Consider the following 23,695-nt stretch of genomic DNA (forward strand, 5'->3'; position numbering starts at 1 on the left):
ATTAAGCAGAACTGGACTCACAGCCAGTTTTTCATAACAAGGTTCCCACTCACCCCCACCTCTTATTTCCAAAGGTAGACCTAAACTTGTCAAATCAAATATGCGTAGAATTTTATGAAGAATACGATGATCGGATTTCCAGTGCCCCTTCATTAGGAAAATTTTGTAAAATTTAGATTTTTTAATTTTTGATATTCAATTACGCCCTCTAGCGGTGGTCCCACAATTATGAAAATAATTTCCAGGTTTTTCCTGAGGCAACTTTTGTTATAAAATTTATTTCAAAGCTCTACTATAAACGGTTCCTGAGATATGGCCGAGAGCCATTTTTATTGGGACACCCGGTACAATATACAGGGTGTCCCGAAAAGATTGGTCATAAGTTATACCACCACACATTCTGGGGTCAGAAATAAGTTGATTGAACCTCACTTACCTATATAAAAAAGTGCACACAAAAAAGTTACAGCCCTTTGAAGTAACAAAATGAAAATCGATTTTTTTTCATATATCGAAAACTATTGAAGATTTTTTATTGAAAATGGTCATGTGGCGTTCTTATGGCAGCAACATCTTAAAAAAAATTAAAGTGAAATTTGTGCACCCCATAAAAAATTTATGGGGGTTTTGTTTTATTTAAACCCCCCCAAACTTGTGTGTACGTTCCAAATAAATTTATTAATGTGGCAATATTAGTTAAACACAATGTTTTTAAAACTTTTTTGCCTCTTAGTACTTTTTCGATAAGCCAGTGTTTATCGACATATTTTGAATATTTGTCGAATCCACCACATACAGGGTGTCCCGGAAAATAGTGCGTTCCTTAAAGATATAGGTAGAAGGCACCATGTAGAACAAAAAACTCTTATAACATTTTTTTCTAAATGCAACCGTTTGACCAAAAAATTAAAATGTATTTTGGTATCCAAATTTAAATCTGACAACTATGTGCGGTACGCAAATTTAAGCATAGACAGTCCCATGTAAATAGATAGAAGATGATAGTAAACAGATAGTTTTAAAGAATCCTGTTTAGTGTCAATGCCGAAAATGTTTTCGAATAGTGAGTGTATTACCTATTATGTTATTACCTATGAATGGTGTTTGTGAAAGGTTACTTGAAACATCTATTCGGTATATTAATTATTTTCAAGTAAGTACAACTTAGTTATTTCAGTTCACAAGTAAACAAATTACTGAGACATTATCTGGTGTATTTAAGTTCCACTGTAAACTATTAAAACTATGTAATTCAGTTAAAGCCCTCAGCAATACTCAGCATTCAACCCATTTAAACCTTACTAAATACATAATACTAGTTTAGTTAAAAGATGTGTTTTTATGTTAAAAGATGTGTAATTCATTTAAAATTATGCAATAGGTATTTCAATACATTTCAAAAGAAAATAATGTTAGTAAACAAATAGTAAATACATAAGTATTACCTACTATTAGGTTGGATTATTTTAAATACTGTTAATCACAATCACAAACGAGTTCTTATTATGTTATTATGCCGTAGTGCGTACGATGTTGCCAGTTTATTAAAATTTCCAAACATTAAAATACAGGTATATGGAAAACAATGTTAACTTTTTTTTGGAAACGGTTAACTTCAGAAAAAAATGGTATAGGACTTTTTTGTTCCAAATTGTGTATTCTCTCCATACCTTAAAGGAACGCACTATTTTCCGGGACACCCTGTATTTGTATAGGTATGGTTAAGTACGATTATAGAGACCTGTTAATAATCTGAAAATTTATTTATAATTTACATTTTTAGGTACATTTTGAAAAAAAAGCTACATCTCGATAAATGGTGACTTATGAAAAAAAAAGACTAAGAGGCAAAAGTTTTAAAAACACTGTGTTTAACTAATGGTACCACAAGAATATTTTAATTGGAACGTACACAAACATTTGGGTATTAAAGGAACAAAACCCCCATATAATTTTTATGGAAATATATTGAAAAATAAGCCGCATCTCGATAAAAACTTGCTTATTGAGAAAATACTAGGAAGCAAAAAAGTTTTAAAAACGTTGTGTTTAACTAATGGTACCACAATAATGAATTAATTGGAACGCACACAAAAGTTTGGGGGGTTTAAGGGAACAAAAGCCCCATACATTTTGTATGGGGTAGACAAATTTCACTATAATTTTGTTTTAAGATGATCCTGCCATAAGAATGATACATGTCCATTTTCAATAAAAAATCTCGAATAGTTTTCGATATATTAAAAAAAATCGATTTTCATTTTGTAACTTCAAAGGGCTGTAACTTTTTTTACGGAATGGGACGTTTCGATGCCGCCGGTTCATCGCCGGCCGTTTCGATGCCGCCGGTTCATCGCCAGTCCATTTCATCGCCGTCATATCTCGCATTTCCTAGAATTCCTAATTAATACTAAAAATAACTAATAATTGTAACTGTCGAAAATTCCGAAATATATCAGATAGCGATTAATTGACTGGCGATGAATCGGCCGGCATCGGCATCGAACTGGCGGCATCGAAACGGCGGCGATGAAACGTCCTAGACCCCTTTTTTTATGAGGACATTTGTACTAAGGTAAGTGGTAAGTTGGGTTCAATGGAACTGTTTTTGTCCCCAGAATATGTGGTATAATTTATGACCAATCTTTTCGGGACCTGTCTTTTCGGTATATAGAGACCTGTTAATAATCTGAACATTTATTTATAATTTACATTTTTAGGTATATTTTAAAAAAGAAGCCACATCTAGATAAATGGTGACTTGTCAAAAAAAGACTAAGAGGCAAAAAGTTTTAAAAACACTGTGTTTAACTAATGTTATCACAATAATAGTTTATTTGGAACGTACACAAACAGTTGGGGGGTTTAAAGGAACAAAACCCCCATAAAATTTCTATGTAAATATATTAAAAAAGAAGCCGCATATCGATAAAAACTGGCTTATCGAAAAAATACTAAGAGACAAAAAAGTTTTAAAAACGTCTTGTTTAACTAATGGTTTCACAATATTGAATTAATTGGAACGTACACAAAAGTTTGGGGGGGTTTAAGGGAACAAAACCCCCATAAAATTTTTATGGGGTGGAAAAACTTCACTATAATTTTGTTTTAAGATGTTCCTGCCATAAGAATAATACATGTCCATTTTCAATAAAGAATCTCTAATAGTTTTCGATATATTGAAAAAAATCGATTTTCATTTTGTAATTTCAAAGGGCTGTAACTTTTTGTATGAGCATATTTGTAATAAGGTAAGTTGGGTTCAAACGAACTATTTTTGACCTCAAAATGTGTGGTATAATTTATGACCAATCTTTTCGGGACACCCTGTATAATAAAAATCAAAAATAATAGCTTAACCCTTTGTCTACCCACAAATTTGGTTAATCAGCTTAAGCCAAGCGAATATTTACAGCAAGAGGCAAAATGCAAGTAGCCAGGAAAAGTTTGGTCTACAAAAAATGTTTTAAAATTTAATCCTGATGAGCCACGGATCCGAGGGTTTATAATGAACACTTTTTAATTATTATGAAATTCATGGACCTCATGGATTTGGATGGACCGCATCTAACCATTTACTTTGGCTACCAAGATCAGCTCACTCAACACTCCTTTATCATCTACCGTCACTACTTAATTTGCTCATTCTGAAGTTTGAGACATACCTTCTGTTCTTCAAGTAACTAGCTTGGGTGTTCTAGAATCTCTTTGTCTCGCCCCTCTCTGTAGTTTTATCTTATCTGTTTTTCTTTTGTTTTTATTTACGTTGTTATATATGTATGTATATACAAAATTATTTTTGTATAGCGGTCATTTATTCTATTGATGCTTAAGGAATACAAGGTTGAGTTCTCATCCTCCTTTTTGCTTCCATTTCCTGACCGGGATGAGTGGATGGAACGAGAACCCACACTAATCTGTGGGAATGGGCTCACCTGGTTCACAGGGGGGTTCATAATGAATGAGCGGACAGGTACTAGAGTGTATGGTGGTGGAGTCGGACTTAAGTCTAGCCAGGCTCTTGGCTCCCATACATCAGTCTTTCAGGCCGAGATCTTTGCGATCCTGTTATGTGCTCAAGAGATAATAAACAGGGCTTGATCAGGCAGGACCATATCTATCTACTTTGACATTCAGGCGGCGCTAAGGGCTTTGGAAGTGGCCAAGGTCAGCAGTGGCGGCTCGTGATTTTTACAATAGGGGAGGCTATACCTAACTGTAAAATATCTAGAAAAATTTGCACTAGCAAAAAAATGCGCCAAAAAATGTAATTTAAGGCCCCATTTTTTGACCATTTTTTATTTACATTTCATAATATCATCCTAATTCATAATTTCATGATATCATATCATTTTAAAAATAGTTAGTCTAATTGTAAAAGTTTAATACCAAAGTTTGTGTCGTTTATTTGTTAACAATTCCATCTATTTGTAAATAGATACCTCGCATATCAAAATAAATACAGATTTGAAGTTTTGCAGTCCATACATAATGAAGCTTCAAATTTTTTAAGATACTCAACTGAATTTTTTTAATTCTAAACGCGGCCTACTGCGGATTCAAAAACACCATAAATTACCGATATTTTGCTTTGAGTTAGAGATATCGGAAAAAGTTATTTGAGCAAGTTGTTCCAAATATTATTATAACCCCACATACCAAATTTCATAACAAAATTCGCACTTTTAGATTTTTCATTAGATATTTTTAGTCAGGACCCTAAAATTCGTTGTCCCGAGACGCACGCAACCACGCAACGGAGCCGAGAAGCTATTTTGCCTCCCTTGGTATATCTCCGGGCAGCGTGTGATGGCACCGTAGATGCCACTGTTAGGAGACCGGGTCTCCTTAAACGCCTGCTGCGCTGCACGGAGCATTAGCAACGCAGACTGTTGGGCTTCTCGGCTCCGTGCTCCGTTCCTGCATCTCGGGATAACCCAGGGTTCTGCCTACAATAAAATGTAATAAAAGTGAGACGCGATCATGCGTTCTAATGCTAATGCTCCGTACGTATGGATAATTAGTGATAATATGGAATTTACACGTTGTATAATAGTGAGAGTTGTACTTGTTGTTTTCGCGATTCATGATAAACAAAACAGTGTAGAGTGTGTAAAAAATTTATGGGGAGGCTGAGCCTCACTTGCCTCCTCTGACGAGCCGCCACTGAAGGTCAGATATAAGCTGGTTCTTGAGTGCAAGAGAGCACTGGGTGGTATTGCTCTGACCAACAGGGTTAGCTTAATATGGGTACCGGGACACACAGCTGTGGAAAGAAACGAACGGGCTGGCAAGACGAATCTCATCCACTCTGCCTGTGGGACCCGAACCTGTGATTGGGGTGCCCTTCAGTACTAGTCGGGGTAATCTCAAGGAGCTTGTTCTGCGGAGGTTCCAAGATTCCTGGGCCTATTGTGAAGGTTTCAGACGGATAGACCACATTGTAGGACCATCCAAAAATCTTAGAAGCCACTTCCTTCTTCTAGACCATAGAAGATGCTCCGTGGTGGTCAGTATGCTCACCGGCCACTGTAGACGCCGGCTACACCTTCATCTGCTTGGCTTCACAATGGCCCATAGTACTGTCTATGTGATAAGGAGGAGGAAACCTCCTGACATGTCCTCTGGAAGTACGCAGCATTGGCCTATCAGGTGCAGATCCTGGGATCGGTCTGTATGCAACCAAGCCCGAAGAGGCAACTGCTTTTGAACAGATTTGTGGCTTTCTGTAAGGCCATTAGGTTGCTGAACGATTAGACGTTCGGGGCGGCATCGACAGGAGAAGCTCAGATTTGCAACCCTTGCTGATTCTGACAGACATAGGAGCCCGGTGCAGCCTGGGCTCCAGAAATGCCGAAAACCAGGTTCTTATGGAACAAGTCCGTAGTGGTAGGGGAGCCCAAGTGGGGATTTTTGCAGTTACTCTAGCGCGTCATATTATGACATGGGGCGAAACCTTGTACCCTGTAAATGTACCCCTACCATATATTGGATCTTAATACAGGGGAGTTCGTTAAGGGGGGTCCTAAAAAAACTATCCTTAGAAAAATTCGAAATCGTCAGATTCAGATAAGGTAAGTTGAGTACATGCAGAACAGTGTATATTTAAAAAACCTGAGTGTTTGACCGGGGCATAAGGAAATGGGTGAGCCACAAAGTTTCACAAGAAAAAAGCGAATATTTCGAGAAGATCGAAAAACTAAAAAATACGTGTTTAATATTTTTTAAAAATCTATCGAATGATATTAAATACGACCCCTACGGATAGGGGTGGCGGTAAATTTAAAATTTTAAATAAGAACCCCGCGATATTTCGCGAAATAAACATCAGATCGAAAAACTACAAAATACACGTATTCAATATTTTTGAAAAATTTATCGAATGACAGCAAACACGACCCCCCACAGAGGTGGGGATTACTTTAAAATATTAAATAGTAGCCCCCATTTTTTTATTGTAGATTTGGATTCCTTGCGTAACAATAAATAACTTTTATTCGAGACATTTTTTCGAATTATGGATATACGGCGCTATAATCGGAAAAAAACGATTGTTGGAAATGGAAAATTAAATTAAAAAATGGAAAATCCCCACTAAAATGGAAAACTTACCTTAACTTTTTTTGGTTTTAGGACCTAATCTTCACAACTAAATACGTCCCCATAACGCTCGAGTAACTGCAAATTTAGCATACTTTCCTCCCCTACTATAGGATATGGGTGATACAATAGACCCACCGTAGGAGGTCTAAGTCTCTGAAGGGTTCAAAAGTGGGCCCTGCCCCGATGTGCTATACCATAAATACCATGGTTGTTTGCCCAAATGCCCAAATTTCTATGAAGTCAAAGATCTTCTCGTAATCTACCATAGTTATCCAGAGTGTTATATTGCATTCATTTATTACTTATATATGGTCTATGATGATATGCATAGCCTTCTCTAAATCCTGCCTGTTCTCGAGGCTGATAACTATCCAGTTTGTCTGTTGCAATGTAATTATCTTCACACACAGCTTTTATAATACTGATGGCAGGCTAATGGCTCTAGGCGTGACCCGTCAAAATAGCCCGGTCAAAACAGCCCCGTCAAAAAAGCCCCGTCAAAATAGCCCGGACACAAAATATTCTCGACAAAATAGCCCGCAAACAAAATAGCCCCGACAAAATAGATCGCATATAAAATAGCCCCGGTCAAAACAGCCCCGGCTAAAAGAGCCTCTTAGAAAACACCTCCAATAAAAAGTTTTACCTTGTAACGGAGTACCATTTATTTTAAATTACTATTCTAATTGGGAAATAAGCCACAATTTTCTTTAAAAAATAATTTTATTAACGTGTCGACTTCCACTTCGGACGTCGTTGTCATAATAAAAAATATGAATAAATTAAACAAAAATGTTGTTGCTCAGTAAAAAAATTCTTCTAATAATTTAATTTAATCTGACTCATTCATATCGGCAATTCAGACGTACAGTGTGGTGCAAATGGAAGGAATAAATTCGTTATTTCGTAAACCCGCGACTTTAAGGAAAAATCCTGAAATAGATCGATTTTTAGTTTTAAATTACGATATTCTGTTATTTATGTCATACTAGTGACGTCATCAATCTGGGCGTAATGACGTAATCGATGATTTTTTAAATGAGAATAGGGGTCGTGTGCTAGCTCATTTGAAAGGTTATTTAATTCTCTATTTAGTAATATAAACAATTACATAATTATTTATACAAGGTGTCCAAAAACTTTTTTTAGTTTAAATTATTTGAAAAAAAAAGAATAATGCATGTAATTTATTTAATTTAAAATGCATTTTACTGTTGCCCAAAAACAGAAAAAAATGTTTATATCACAAATAACCACGCTGTTGGTACTTCACTTATCTTATTTCTATACATATATTAAAAAAATAGGAGGGTAAACTAGCTCGCGTCCGCAGAAGAATTCTGCACGTGCCCTCTGGTTAACACTAAATGAGCTAGAACGAACAGGCGGCCAAACTATCTAACGATCTCCTGGCCAATACACAACTGCAAACATGAACGCCCAACCAAGAAATGGTTCTTATGAGAACCAAGCGACTAGAACTCTGGGACCCATTGTCCGGATTTGTCAGATAAATATTGAAGGCATTAGTCGATCCAAAAGCGAAATGCTGTCAAACATACTACTTTCTAACGACATCGACCTGGTAGTCATACAGGAAACCCATGCTGCGAACGAACAACAACTCGCAAGTAGAGGCAAAATTCCAGGCTATGATCTTCTGGGAGCAACCTATCACCATGCTTATGGTACCGCCAACTACGTAAAAAAACTCCGTAGAAAACGCTCACCTCATATCTTCCACCATGCAAGATAATATATATTTGACGGTTACCAAAATAGGTGAAATGGAAGTGACAAATGTTTATAAACCCCCAATTATTGCATGGCCAAGCCACGTCATAGACATAAGGCCCCATCCCGCCATCTATTTAGGTGATTTTAACAGCCATCATCAAGAATGGAAATACAGAAATAACGATGAAAACGGGGAGACACCGCTAGACTGGGCAGAGAGTAACCACCTGCATCACGTCTTCGATGCCAAAGACCGGGGCACTTTTAAATCGGCGGCATGGAAACAAGAGTACAATCCAGATTTATGTTTTGTGAGCAAAAACCAGAAAAGCTACCCTTTACCAACCAAGAGAAGAGTACTTCATGACTTCCCGCATAGCCAGCACATGCCGATCATTATTGAGATTGGTATCCAAATCCCACTAGTCACAACCATTCCACGACCACGCTGGAACTTTAACAAAGGTAACTGGCCCGCCTTTACCAACGAACTCGATAAAATCCTACGATGGATTCCACCAACATACAAAAATTATGAAAGGTTTAGAGGGGCAATAATTGCTACAGCAAAGAAACACATTCCCAGGGGCCATCGTAAGCAATACATACCAGGATGGAGTGAGGAAAGCCAAAACCCCTACGAAGAATATCTTGAAACCGGTGAAAGTGACATTGCGGACGAACTTCTCCTGAGCCTTAATGTAGCAAGAAGGAAGAAATGGACAAATGAAGTCGAATCGTTAGATTTCAAAAAGTCTAGCCGTAAAGCGTGGTCGCTCCTAAGAAAACTCGGAAGTGACAAACTGGCAACATGACAAATCCACGACTTCAACCCTAATAAAATTGCATCACATATAGTTGCCACCTCCAGAGGAGCATGTGATAAAAAGTTTACCACTACTATAAAAAGGGAGCTTAAACATCTAAAAGCTGCCTGTCCATCAGATACAGAGTACTCCGCACCGTTCACTCCAGAAGAAGTCTCAAACGCCATCAAAGACATTAAACCTAACAAAGCTCCTGGTACAGATGGTATACCTCCCGAATTCCTGATCCATTGTGGGAAATTTGCAAAAACCTGGTTGTCTAAATTCTATACAGATATACTCAAAACAGGTAACCTACCAAACATCTTTAAACAAACAAAAATCATAGCCATTCTAAAACCTGGAAAACCAACAGACAACCCAGCGAGTTACCGCCCCATCGCTTTACTCAGTTCAGCTTACAAGCTCCTCGAAAGACTGGTCCTGAAGAGAATCGGCCCAAAGCTACTTCAAAAAATACCAATTGAACAAGCAGGATTCAGGCCTCAACGAAGCACCACTGACCAAGTGCTCTCTATAACTACCTACATAGAGGCAGGTTACCAAAGAAAACTGAAGACGTCTGTGGCATTCATCGATTTATCGGCTGCATATGACACGGTTTGGAAAGATGGCCTCATCTATAAGCTCCTGAAAATAATCCCCTGCAAAGCAACCGCCCGACTCATAAATACTATGCTGAGCAGTAGAAACTTTCGTGTAACCATGGGAACTACAGTGAGCAAACAGAGAACGCTTAACAACGGCCTCCCCCAGGGCTCCGTACTTGCACCGCTGCTATTTAGTATGTATATACAGTCGGAAAAATGAAAGAATACCCATGAACGAACATATTAAACACGCTGTATTTTCCTGTCACCGTGTCACAAAGAAAATTGCCCAGCGCAAGTACATGTAATAATAATTATTACATGTACTTGCGCTGGCCAATTTTTTGTGTGACACGGTGACAGGAAAATACAGCGTGTTTTATATGTTCGTTCATGGGTATTCTTTCATTTTTCCGACTGTAGCTGATATGCCCCCTACCAGATCTAAAAAATTTGGATATGCAGACGACTGGGCACTTGCAACTCAAAACTCCTTAATACAAAACTCCGAGGCAATCCTAACGGAAGATCTGGAACGCCTGGTTAAGTACTTTAACAATGGAGACTTAAACCTAACCCCAAAAAAACCGAGGTTAGCTGTTTTCACCTGAACAACAATATGGCCCACACAAAACTTAAAGTGTACATTGATAACCAACTGCTCACGCACAACTATAATCCCAAGTACCTCGGCGTCACCCTGGACAGAACACTCTCCTTTAAGAAACATCTTGAGAACACCGCAGCAAAGCTGAGAACCCGTAACAACATCATACAGAAGCTTTGCGGGACTACATGGGGCTCAACAGCAAGTACACTTCGGTGTTCAGCCCTTGGACTCGTATACTCGGCAGCTGAATACTGCTCCCCTGTTTGGCTGAACAGCGTTCACACAAAAATTATAGATACTCAGCTCAATGTCGCCATGCGTCTCATATCTGGAACGATCAAGTCTACACCTGTGGAGTGGCTTCCACTACTGAGCCACATACCTCCACCTAACCTTCGTCGTCAGCATGCTCTGCTTAGAGAATTCCAAAAGCTGCTTAACAACCCGCAGTTACCTATACACACATATGTCGCCGACGCTAACTCACATCGATTGCGCTCCAGAAAACCTCCGACTAGAGATGCAATAAACTTGAGTTCCAACAATTTCCAAATGAACTCCCAGTGGAAGAACATGCAGAGCGACAGACCGAACCTAATAATGAGAAACACACCATGCATCACAGAAACTCCACCAGGTTTTGACCTCCCCCGAAAATCATGGTCAACTCTTAACAGGATAAGAACGGGTCATGGAGTCTGCGCAGATTCCCTTTATAAATGGAAAATGAGAACCTCTGCTGAGTGCGACTGCGGCGCCGAGAAACAGACCATCCAGCATATGATTGCCGAATGCCCTCGGAGAAAGTATGATGGAGATCCTCTGGACTTCGCCTCTGCAACACCAGCGTCGATTGAATATATTAATACATTAGATGTTAGACTATAACATATGTGTGATAATGTTGTGTATCAAATTGCCATACGCTAAATAAATAAAATTAAAAATATTTTTTAGCATTTTATGATGTGTTGTCCTCCATAATGTATAATTTCTGATACGATTCTGTTGTCACCTGAAGCTTTTTTATTTCACATGATGCTCATCGCGTTTCTTATTTCGTCCTATATTGGATCTGGTATATCTTCAAATCCAACATTTTTACTACTATTTTTCGGTGTTTTTCGTATTTACCTGGTAGTGTTTTGTATAAAAAGTGTATAATACACATTTATTATTACATACCCCTGCTTGAGAATTAAAGAGTATTTGTTTTTTAAATATTTTTCCATGTTTTTCGTATGCATCTGGTAGTGTTTTGTATAAAGTGTATAATACACATTTATTATTACATACCATTGCTTGGGAATCAAAAAATATTTGTGTTACACACAATATTTCTTTCATTACAATCGAAATAGAGTAAGTATTCTCCGTTGGCCTATTAACCACTAAATATTACACCCCTGTTTATAACTATGTGCAACACAATGCCTGTTGGCCCGAAGCTCACAATTGCAACACAATTTCAGAGCACGTTTCTATGATAGTCTCTCATAATGGGCTTTTGTACAACAAAACAGAATAATAGTGTATTACTGAAAACTTCTATCTCAATAGAGGGATTGTTCAGTCGAAACACGTTTGACTGGGGTAACGGTAACTTGATATGCAAACTATTTTGGTGTAGGATGGCTTCCTTTGGTTTAGGGCTTTGACCACATTTAGAGCCCCCGCAGACTGCAGACTTTTTATCGGCCGATAGTTTGTTGGCTTCTTAAGCCGACACCGATTCAGTATCGGTCGACAAAATAGTTTGATCGCTTCCCGATTGCCTTCAAACTAATTTGTCGGCCAACTATCGGCCGACAGTTTAATCAGTATTGGCTAACTACGAGTTGCGCACGTGCCGTGCGAATATTTTTTGAATATTTTTTGAAAAAAAGGCATCGTGTAATTCATAATCATTAATTGTAGAAACCTGCTTGGTCCAATTAGCTTGACTAGTCCATTGAAGCTGACTAAGATCATCCGATAAAAGGCGAAAAACTTTTTTGGGTAATCAAGTAATTTAGAATACAGTGTGTAGAACTTTTCACTAAATGAGAATTTATCACTGAGAATCCATCATCAGCATCATCAACAGCTATTCCATCCATTGCCAGAAGGAAGCCTGCCTTAGGTGTATCCATTCATTTCTGTTTGTTGTTTTTTGCATCCATTCGTGACCAGCCATTCATTTGATGTCATCTATTCGGGAATAGTTGGTCGGCTGTTGCTAGTGTGCGCCCTCTTCGCCAACCCGACTGTTTAGTTGGCTCGGTATGCGCACTAACTAGTTCAGAGAAATAAGGAAAAAAATATCCTGTTGGTGACACAACCCCCTCCAGGCCGAAACTACATTTTTTGAGTAGCATGGACATCTATAATAATAACCTATATGTTTCCTGCAGCCGAGTTTGATATTATACATAGTTATAAACAAATGAAGATCAAAAAACGGTAAATTTTTGAGAGGTAAAACAAATTTGAGAGTAAGAAACTCATAAATCGTATAAAAAACTTAAATATGGCGTTCGCTGAATATGTCTATCTTTATTGGTTGCTTAGTAAATTGCAAAATAAATAATAAATTTTGAGTTGTTAAAATATTCATAACTTATGTAAAAATTAACTAAGAACTATCTTATTACACGGAACGCTGAGACTTCTGGTGCTTAAATCATACCCTAAATCTCAAAGCAATCGGCCAAATAGTTTAAAAGTTATTTAATTAGTTTATCCCAAATTATTTTTTTTGCAACACTATAAGTTAGAAAATGATAAAGCTACAGTAATACTTTGAATAGTTTATGAAAGAAGAAGATTTACACTATTAATTTAATTAAAAAAAATGACAAAAAAATTCTAAATATTTTCAATATTTTGCAAGAACATTGAATTAAAAAAGGTAGGCTATTGATTATGTACTATAGAAAGGAACTACAACGTTAACAGGGTTTTATTATTTCATATGGTCAATGAATCTCTATACCTACCATTTAAAGGGGTGCGTTTTTGAGAAATGGGTGAATTAGTCCCTGGGCACAGGTTATATTAGGGTGAGTTCTATGCACTTTTGGTACAAACACGTCTACATAAAAATTGTTCCTGGTTAAATTTCCTATCTAAATATCACTTTTTAAAGTCAATAATACTTTTTTTTACAAAAATATATTTAAAAGAAAAAGCACAAAGAAACCCAAAAGAAAGAAATTTTGTTTTTTGTCCCATAACTCTTGTCCACGGGGATATAGGTATAGACATTGCTTCACAGAAAAAAAACTTACACATTTTCTCTTTAAAATGTTGTTTGGTAGAGGTCATTAGGATTTACAATTTTCGAAATATGATTTTTCAAAGTTCGCTACTCACAGCAATTTTGGACAATTTTCCTTGTTATTTCGCAAATATTGTTCTGTAACTTTTTTCTAAGTAACTTTAGGCATATGCAATGGTACATGTAAGATGAATAGAAATCAATTACCTTTAAAATGTTCTACTGTATAATGTTGTACGACTTCTTTTAAAGAGGGTATCTTTTTCAAGATTTTATACTTTTAACGAGTTTTTATATTTTTTACGTTTTTTTCCCATTATAACTTTTTTTTCTACATTTAGGTATATATTATATAATAAAAAAGAAAGCTTATTCTGTTTACTTTAAAATGGTGTATTATAAAAAATTCTAGGATTATTTTTGAATAAGGTATGCTTTTTCAAAATGTAATAAGTACTTGCAACGATTTTTGATTTTAGGATTCTTTTTTAAATCTCTCATTATATCTTTTTTATGTGATTGTGTGTTATGATTGAATCTTATTTTTTATAGGTAATACTTTCGATCCACTTGACTCGGCCGGGCAAACTTCAAACTATGGATTAATTCCAATATTTACTTTGCTTGAAAAAATAGCATGTAAATGTACCAAAGGATGTACAAAAAACTGCGGTTGTAGGAAGATAGGAATTAGTTGTTCAATATTCTGCAAAGGGTGCATGTGAATGGGTACTAATTGTGGGAACTCTAAGATAACTGAGGTATCAAAGGAAGATATTGAAGCTAATGCTAACGAAGAGATGTATTTTGATTTTAAAATTTTTTTACATGTCAACGTTTAAATAATTTTAACTAGAGTGATGTTTTCTAAGAGTAATGTTTATGTAATTTTTGTAAAAGAAATAATTTTAAATAATACAGGTAAAAAAATATTAAAGAATCACTCGGTTTCCATTATTTAAATATAGATGATACACAATTTTAAAGAACAGAAAGTAAGCCCTCTTTATTGAGCAATATATAGTATATTCATGTACAAGAAAAAAAAGTTATAATGAGAAATTAAAAAAATAATCCTAAAATCAAAAATCGTTGCAAGTACTTATTACATTTTGAAAAATAATATCTTATTAAAAAATAATCCTAGAATTTTTTGTAATACACCATTTTAAAGTAAACAAAATAAGCTTTTTTTATTATATAATATAATATATACCTAAATCTAGAAGAAAAAAAGGTATAATGAGAAATTTCAAAAATAGTTGTAAAAAATGTAAAAAATTATATTTTTTTATATTAGGTATTATATAAAATATAATATATAATATAATATTATATTATATATACTATATAATATAATATTATAATATAATATATGTATTATATAATAATATTATTTTATTTTTATATTAAATTATAAAAAATCGTTAAAAGTATAAAACCTTGAAAAACCATAATCTCTTTAAAAAAAATCGTACAACGTTATACAGTAGACCATTTTAAAGACAATTCATTTCTATTCCTCTTACATGTACCATTGCATATACCTAAAGTAACGTAGAAAAAAGTTACAGAACAATATTTGCAAAATAACAAGAAAAATTGCCCAAAATTGCTGTGAGTGGCGAAATTTGAAAAATCATATTTCGAAAACTATATATCCTAATTACCTCTACTTACTGAACAACATTTTGAAGAAGAGATATGCAGGTTTTTTTTCTGTAAAGCAATGTCTATACCTATATCCTTGTGGACAAAAGTTATGGGACAAAAAACAAAATTCCTTTCTTTTGGGTATCTTTGTGCTTTTTCTTTTGAACATATTTTTGTAAAAAAAAAGTACCATTGACTTTAAAAAGTGATATTTAGATAGGAAATTTAACCAGGAACAATTTTTATGTAGATATGTTTGTACCAAAAGTGCATAGAACTCACCCTAATGTAACCTGTGCCCAGGGACTAATTCACCCATTTCTCAAAAACGCACCCCTTTAAATGGTAGCACTCCGCGGTTTTTTCATATATAGATGTCCATTGATCATATGAAATTATAAAACCCCGTTAACGTTGTTCCTTTTAGCTATCTTATTTTGAATATAATCAATAGCCTAAGGGGGGGCTATAACTTCGTCTCTAATTATCCTAGGACCATTGTTTTTCTTTCTAAATGTGTATAAAAATTCAGTCTTTCATTCATTCTAAATTCATTCTTTCTAAGTATGAAAAAATAATTTTTCTAGGGGTAACGGTTGAAAAGTTATTCTAATTGTTTATAAGTAAGCAAAAAATCGACAGGTTTTTGCAAAATAATTTTACACTATTTAAAATTACTTTTTGTCATTTTTCTTAATTAAGTTGATAGTGTAAATATTTTTCTTTCATAAACTGTCCGAAATATTACTGTAACCTCATAATTTTCTGACTATAGTGTTGCAAAAAAATGAATTTGGGATAAACAAATTAAATAACTTTTAAACTATTTGACCAATTACTTTGAAATTTAAAATATAATTTAAGGACAAAAAGTCTCAGCATTCCGTGTAATAAGAAGGTTCTAACTTAATTTTTACATAAGTTATGAACATTTATAAAATCTCAAAATTTATAAATTATTTTGCAATTTTCTAAGCAACAAATAATGATAGACATATTCAGCGAACGCCATATTGAAGTTTTTTATATGATTTATGAGTTTCTTATTTTTAAATTTGTATTATTTTAACATTAATATAATCTAAATTAACATTCTTCATACTTTTACATTTGTGAAAGTCACCCCTTCTCGGTGGTGAAAAAACATAGGTAGGTACGTTTAAAATCCGGAAATGGATAAATTAACTAATACTAAGAAACTTTTGTTCTATAGAGTTTGTTTATCAAAGTCAAGACTTGTCGAGTTATTTGCGTGTGAAAATGTTTATTTTTCAACAAACTGACACGTTTTCACGCGGTTTTTCGCAAATAATTCAGAAAGTAAGTATATTACCGAAAAAATATTCTTAGCAAAAATGTAGCATACAAAAAAAAATTTAAAAAAATGGTGTGTTCATAAAGTTGGGCGTTACTTTCTGCTCTACATAAACATATACACTCTCTCGTTCCCAATTAGTACACTCACAAGTTGATACTCTACGTATATACTTGAAATGTAACCACAATGAAAAAAAAATAGTGTATTCATAAAGGGTCGCCCAGGTTTCCCCAACTGTCATCAATACCACTAACTTCACGCGTAACTTTGATACGAGAATTATAAAAAAAAATATGCATTGAAATCCAGATCCCGTAATTTTTTGAGCGTTATAAAGTGAGTACAAAGACATACATATTTCTTTTTTTGTAATTACAGCTTCAATTTACCGTACACTTCTCGTAGTCTCTGCCTATAAGGTAGAGTCGTGTTGGGGAAACCTGGCGTGCCCATTCATAAAGTCTATAGACCCAGTCTGAAGTTGGGCGCTACTTTCTGCTCTACATAATATATACATATACACTATCTCGTTCCCAATTGGTATACTCACAAGTTGACGCTCTACGTATACACTTCACGTCCTCGTCTTCGACATCTAATTATACCTACCTTGATTCAACGAAGATTAATTATTCGGAGACTTTCATAATCAACCCCTTAGAAGTTTGGTTCTCGCCTTATGTTGAGGACAAGAGACGGTCACAACAGAGAAACATAATTTTTTGTCGATGCAATCACATTCTTCTTTTATAATACAATGTATATGTTACAGTTCAAGTTGATTATCCAGTTGGAGTTGACTTTTCCTAGTTCGAGTCGACTCAAACGGCTGGTTTTAGTAAAAGTTGATTATAAATATAAAATCTTCATTCAACATTTACTAGTAAAAGTAGACTCCAACTAGTTAAAATATACTCTTCCCAATGCCATTTAGTAAAAGTTGATTCACATAAACAACCGATTCTAGAAATTAATTACTGTATATTATGTTCAAATCGTAATATTTATAGTCCAGGCTGTATCGTCGCTCCCGTTCGGTAAATTATTCCAGTTAGATTCTTTTGCACAAACTTACTCAAGAAGAGGTCCTTATAACGAATCCACAGAGTGTCAGGTGGTACCGTAATCGAAAAATTGTTTAAACATTTTTTTTAAACAAATTCACAAAAAAAATTCCCTTCGGACATTTTTTTTACATCATTTGGGTTATTCGGATCAAAAGAGGTCTTTTGTGATTTTTCTGTAAAATATATTGTTCTCGAGTTATACGCGATTTAAAATTTGAAAAATGCGAAAATGACCATTTTCAAGGCTTAATAACTTAGTTAAAAATTACTATTATGAAAGTCAGAAAGTCACCAAATCAAATTTTAACGACCCCCTACAATGTACTGAAGAAATATTTGTCATTATTGTATTATTAAGCTGTTATTTTTAATTATTAACAATGAGCGCTAGGAGTGTATTGAGGTGGCTGTCAATGTGAGTGCGACTGAGATGCACCATTGGACGGTCGGAATGGAGGATCTTACTCCCACTCACATTGACGGCCGCCTCAATACGCTTTTAGCGCTCATTGTTGATGATTAAAAATAACAGCTTAGTAATAAAATAATGACAAACATTTCTTCAGGATCTTGTAGGGGGGGGGGCTTTAAACTTTGATTAGGTGACTTTCATAATAATAGTTTTTGATCGAGTTATTAAGCCTTAAAAATGGTCATTTCGCATTTTTCAAATATTAAATCGCGTATAACTCGAAAACTATCAATTTTAGAGAAAAATCACAACAGACCTTTTTTGCTCCGAATGACCAAAATAATCTAAAAAAATTTTTCAGCAAGACCTTTTTTGCTCCGAATGACCAAAATAGTCTAAACAAATTTTTCCGGAGTGCAATACTTAGTTATTTATAAAACAGTTCGTGAAGTATGCATTTTTCGCACTCACGCGATGTTTAGAGCACGAGCGGGCCGAGTGCTATACATCGCCTAAGTGCGCAAAAAGTACTTCACGCACAGTTTCATACAATATTTTATCTACCAAAAAACAAATAAAAAAACTGTAACTCTTCGTCACTGGAATACATTCCAATTTTACAACTTTTTAGAATTTTGGCATTTAAAAATTCAAACTTCTCTCAAACCACAGAACTGTCAAAACTTTTTTTGTAATTTATTGCTCACACGTCATCACCATGACAAGGCGAAAGTTAAGGATATTTGATTACATGAAAGTGTGCTAAAAATTAGTGCGAAAAAGTAAATCTCAGTTAAAATACATTATTACTTCAGGCACACTTTAAACCCTTCATGTACTGCTATCTATATTTACAATTTTCACACAATAAAAACTTATACATAATATGGGGTAGAGTAGATAAGAATTATTTTTGTGAATTTGGTTAACAAAAATTGGTTTAACAATTTTTCGACCGCGGTACCGCCTGACACTGTGTATTTGTTATAAGGATGTATTTGTTTGAGTAAGTTTGTGCAAAAAAATCGAATCAGAATAATTTACCTAACGGGGACGACGTTACAATCTGGACTAATAAGTAGTTGAAACGGTCAAAACAAAGACGCACACTCATCAAAAATGCACGTGAGATTATACTCGTATAAACTGTATAATCTACTTTTACTAACAAGGGTTAGAAAGAGTCAACTTCAACTAGTAAAAGTTGATTTAAATTTTTCAAATCAACTTTTACTGCTCGTTTCAGTTGGAGTTGACTCGAACTAGGAAAAGTCAACTCTAACTGAGAATCAACTTGAACTGTAACATAATATGTTAATAGTTTACTTTTACTTACTGGTTTAAGTTCTGAAATATCCCAACCAAGATATTCAGCCACCGTCATCATTTGATTAACGATACAATCCATTTCGTTCTTGTCTAATACACCATCTCCATTAGTGTCGTATAATCGAAACATAACTGTAACAAAAAATGCATATTTCAAATAAACGTAAACCAATATTTTACATAATAATACTTTTATTAACAAGTATTTTGCTCACTACAAAAATATCACGAACGAATGGATTTTTTAATCAATTGAATCACGGTTTTTGCTCCAAATTTTAAAGAGCCGCTTGGATTGACGTTAAAGGCATACACTTAGCTAGCATGTCAAAGAAAAAAGTGATATTGTGCCGATGTGTGCTTTTGCCCAGGGGGTGACTTTCACCCTTTCTCGGGGGTGAAAGTTTTATCGGTTCAAAGTTCTATTTTTGAAGAAATTAGTTTTAAAGTAATTTTTTTTAATTTGTCATTTTGAAAAAAAAATTCTTTTTCTTTAAAATAACTTAAAAATTATTAATGATACCAAAAATCTCAAAGAGTAACAAAATGTAGGCTTTGTCTTTCTGAATATTTTGGATTGTTTTGTTTTTCTGTAAAACGAAAATTGGTTACGATGTGGCTGTTCAAAATTTGCATCCTCTCGTAATTAGTAACTCGTTCAAGCCCTTTCAACTGCAGCCCTTTCAAAAATAAGCACTTTGAACCGATGAAACTTACAGATCATATAAACAATACATACATGAGTAAAGCAACTTATGGAGCGATAGAGATTAATTTCAGTTGGGATGCTAATTAGGTGGTTATATTCACGATTTTTTTACCAAAAAAATGGACCAACTTTATTTTGAGCGTAACTTGCTTACTTTTGATGGTAGAAACTTTTAAAAAACAGAAATAAACTTTTTTTAGACACTTTAAAAAAGTTGTAATGAGTTTTTCCCAGAAAGTGCTTCATTTTTTGGTTATTTCACGTTGAAATATCCGATATGGAATTTGACGAATATGAACTTATTGTTCATTAGCTATAATTCTGCTTCTACTAGGTTTAGAGACCTCATACATACACCAATTTATATTTTTTTATAATCTATATTTTTGCTAAGTTTATTTTTTTTTCTATAAATTACTTATATTTTGAGTTATTTGCGAAAGAGCGTCTACAAACGTGATTTTTTTGTTGAAGAATGAACATATTCACTCGCAAGTAGCTCGAAAGTATTAACTTTAAACCGTTATAGAACAAAAGTTACTTAGAATTAGTCAGTTTAACCATTTCCGCACTTACGTTGAATGTATATTTTTCCCCCCAGAAGGGGCGAAACTCACCCCCAGAGCAAAATCACACATCAGCATAATATCACTTTTTTCCTTTGACATGTTAGCTATGTGTATGCCAAATTTCATGTCAATCCAAGCGGTTCTTAATATGTAGAGGTTTTGCAATATTTTACCGTAAGTGAATGGACTATTTATTGCACGCAGAGTAACATGCAAGTTCTTCTTCTGGTATTTAGTGTCTCTTGTGGAGATTACTGATCAACATGACCATTTGAGTCGTCTAGTTTCAAAACCCGAAAATCCACTTTTTATGAATATTGAGTTATTTATGTCAACAGATTTGTAAACTTGCCCTAAAGTTTATACTGAATTTCTGATGCAAAACCCTCCAAATCTAATCTTAATTTGCATTTGAAATATTGGGTTGGCTTCAAAATCCAGCAAATTCAAGCACTGTTAAAATCAAATGCCAGCAAATCCAACGCAACCAATAGTCAGGTACGAAAGTGACGTCATTGCATGGCTGCTACAAAGAGAGCGCTTGCTGGGCATTCATTTATTCTCCCAGACAGACTATTTGCAAAAATCGAAAAAGTTATTAAAAACAAGACACCATCGTTTCTCCAGAAGAGTTTATTGAAATTTTTAAAGACCATGGAACTCTCTATATCTTGGGTCAAGATGTGACGGTGTACGACTGGAAAAAGGATTGCCAAACTGCACTTAAACCTCCTGCACAGTGGCACTTTCGATTTAATATGAGCAAAATATTTCTATTAAGACGTGGAAAAAGCAAAGTTGTAGCTATTAGAGGGGGACAGTCTTATAAATGTGATCTAGGGGAATATAGTCTGTATTTAAAAAAGGAAAATTTAAAAAACATCTATGTAGAATTTAATTACTTTGAATTTTTATTTGGGTGTTTTTGGTGTAAAGTTAAAATCTTTGGAGTTATAGAGCAAAAATTGGAAAAACACGATTTTCGGGCGCCATTTTGTTTATAACAAAAAATGGCACACTATCTGCGGACTTTGCATACCTACATTATTAATATAATATATATTATATATAATCATAAGATTCGATTCCAGCAATAAAATTGCTGGTAAATAACTTTTCCTTGTATTTTGCTAATTAGCCCAGAGTATTGGGTAATAAACAAAGTTAAGGTTGGGAAGAAATTTTTGAGGTATATGCATTTTCTTTTCTAGGTATTATACTCCGAGATTCTAAACTTTAGGTACAATAAAAATGACTAGTAAAATATGTTTATAAGTAAGTAAAGGGTGATTAATTTTGAGGTACTTTTATTGGTGGGGATTTGATAGGAGATCGTGCATGAATCGTACCACCCAATTGGTGCGTTCAGTATTGTTTAACATTTCATCCTGAGAAGACTTAGCTCGGCACAGCGTCTAGAAATTATTCAGTTGCGTTACGAAAATATGCGTTCTATGAGGAATGTACGTCGTGCGCTTAAAGCAAGTTATGGTCCACATAATTGGCCTACCGAACGCACAATTCGCTATACCATCAGTAAGTTTGACACCCTGTCTTCATTATTGCATAACACGTGACCAAATAGGTCACATTCAGCAGGTACTGAAGAAAATATAGCGGCGGTAGCGGATGGTGTACGCGAAAGTAATGAAGAATCGTTCCGTCGCCGTTACCAACAGATTGGCTTGTCGTATGCAACAACTTGGCGTATTTTACGTAAGTATCTAAGTTTAAAAGCATAAAAAATTCAATTAGTGCAAGATCTAAAGCCGATCGACCTTCCAAGTCGTCACCGTTTTAGTCGATGTGCTCTTGATGAGTTTACAGAAGATCCACTGTTTTCGAAAAAAATAATTGTTTTCCGGGGAGGCCCATTTTCGGCTTAATGGGAACGTAAATAAACAAAACCCGAACAAGTTCAAGAGTTGCCATTACATCTACAAAAGACAACTGTTTGGTGTGATTTATGAGCCAGTGGAATCGTCGGTCCATATTCCTTTAAAACAGAGGCCGACCAGAATGTTACTGCGAATGGAGACCATTATCACGCCATGATAACCTCGATAAAGCTCGTTGTTTCGACGACATTAGGTTCCATCAAGATGGCGCCACTTGCCACACAGCCCGTGAAAGCATGGCTTTACTGCGAGAACGATTCGTTGAACGATTTAATTCACGCTTCAGATCAGTGAATTGGCCGCCTATATCCTGTGACATCACACCTCTAGACTTTCTCCTTTGGAGTTACCTTAAGTATAAAGTCTAGAGATGAATAAACCGGCTACGATTGAGTTATTGGAGGCCAATATTACTCAAGTCATCGAGAATTGGAACTTCAGAATGGACCATCTTAATCGGAATCACGGTCAACATTTGAAAGAAATTATCTTTAAGAACTAATTGTAAAGAATGGTTCTTTTGTATAACCATCGAAAACATCTACTTTCGTAATCCAATACAGGCAAAAATAAATGGAAAACTAACGCAGTTTATACCAGTACAAAGCGGATTCAGACAAGGTGACTCGTTAAGCTCACTGCTCTTTAATATAATAATGGACAAAATGATAGAAGCAGTATGTAAAATTAATGGTTACAGAATGGGGAACAAAGAAATCCAAATATTATGTTATGCAGACGACGCCGCATTAATCGCCGAGACAGAAGACGATTTTCAAAGATTAACACACATCTTCAATACAACAGCCAAGAAATACAATAATATGATAATATCAGCAGAAAAAACCAAATGTATGACATCTAAATACTATGATGGTTCCTGTTTATCTGAACCATCTCAGATAATTGAGGGGTGGTTACCCCCTACCATAAGGGTTGATGAAGTAACAATACTCACTGTAGATTCATTTATTGGTACGCTGAAGTAACTACGGTAAAGAGCTGGTGGTATATTATTTAGTAACTGTGATGTTTACTCGTTGGGATCTCAAATACCAATGACTAATCTTTTCGCCATGAAAGTAGAACTCAAAGTGGATTCCCCTGTTAACTA

At 35.0% G+C, this 23,695-nt stretch overlaps 1 protein-coding gene across 4 annotated transcripts in view; it reads right to left on the minus strand.

The window, feature by feature from the left end:
- Nucleotides 1-23,695, minus strand: part of LOC114331137 (diacylglycerol kinase 1) — a 1,205,680-nt gene that overhangs the window by 87,559 nt on the left and 1,094,426 nt on the right. For all 4 annotated transcript variants that reach the window (XM_050643769.1, XM_050643768.1, XM_050643771.1 and 1 more), the window contains one exon: nucleotides 19,413-19,537. In XM_050643769.1, coding sequence (XP_050499726.1) covers nucleotides 19,413-19,537 — 125 coding nt within the window. The remainder of the gene's footprint in view (nucleotides 1-19,412; nucleotides 19,538-23,695) is intronic.

The sequence above is a fragment of the Diabrotica virgifera genome, chromosome 2 (assembly GCF_917563875.1).
Source record: "Diabrotica virgifera virgifera chromosome 2, PGI_DIABVI_V3a".
Classification (NCBI taxonomy): Eukaryota; Metazoa; Arthropoda; class Insecta; order Coleoptera; family Chrysomelidae; genus Diabrotica; species Diabrotica virgifera.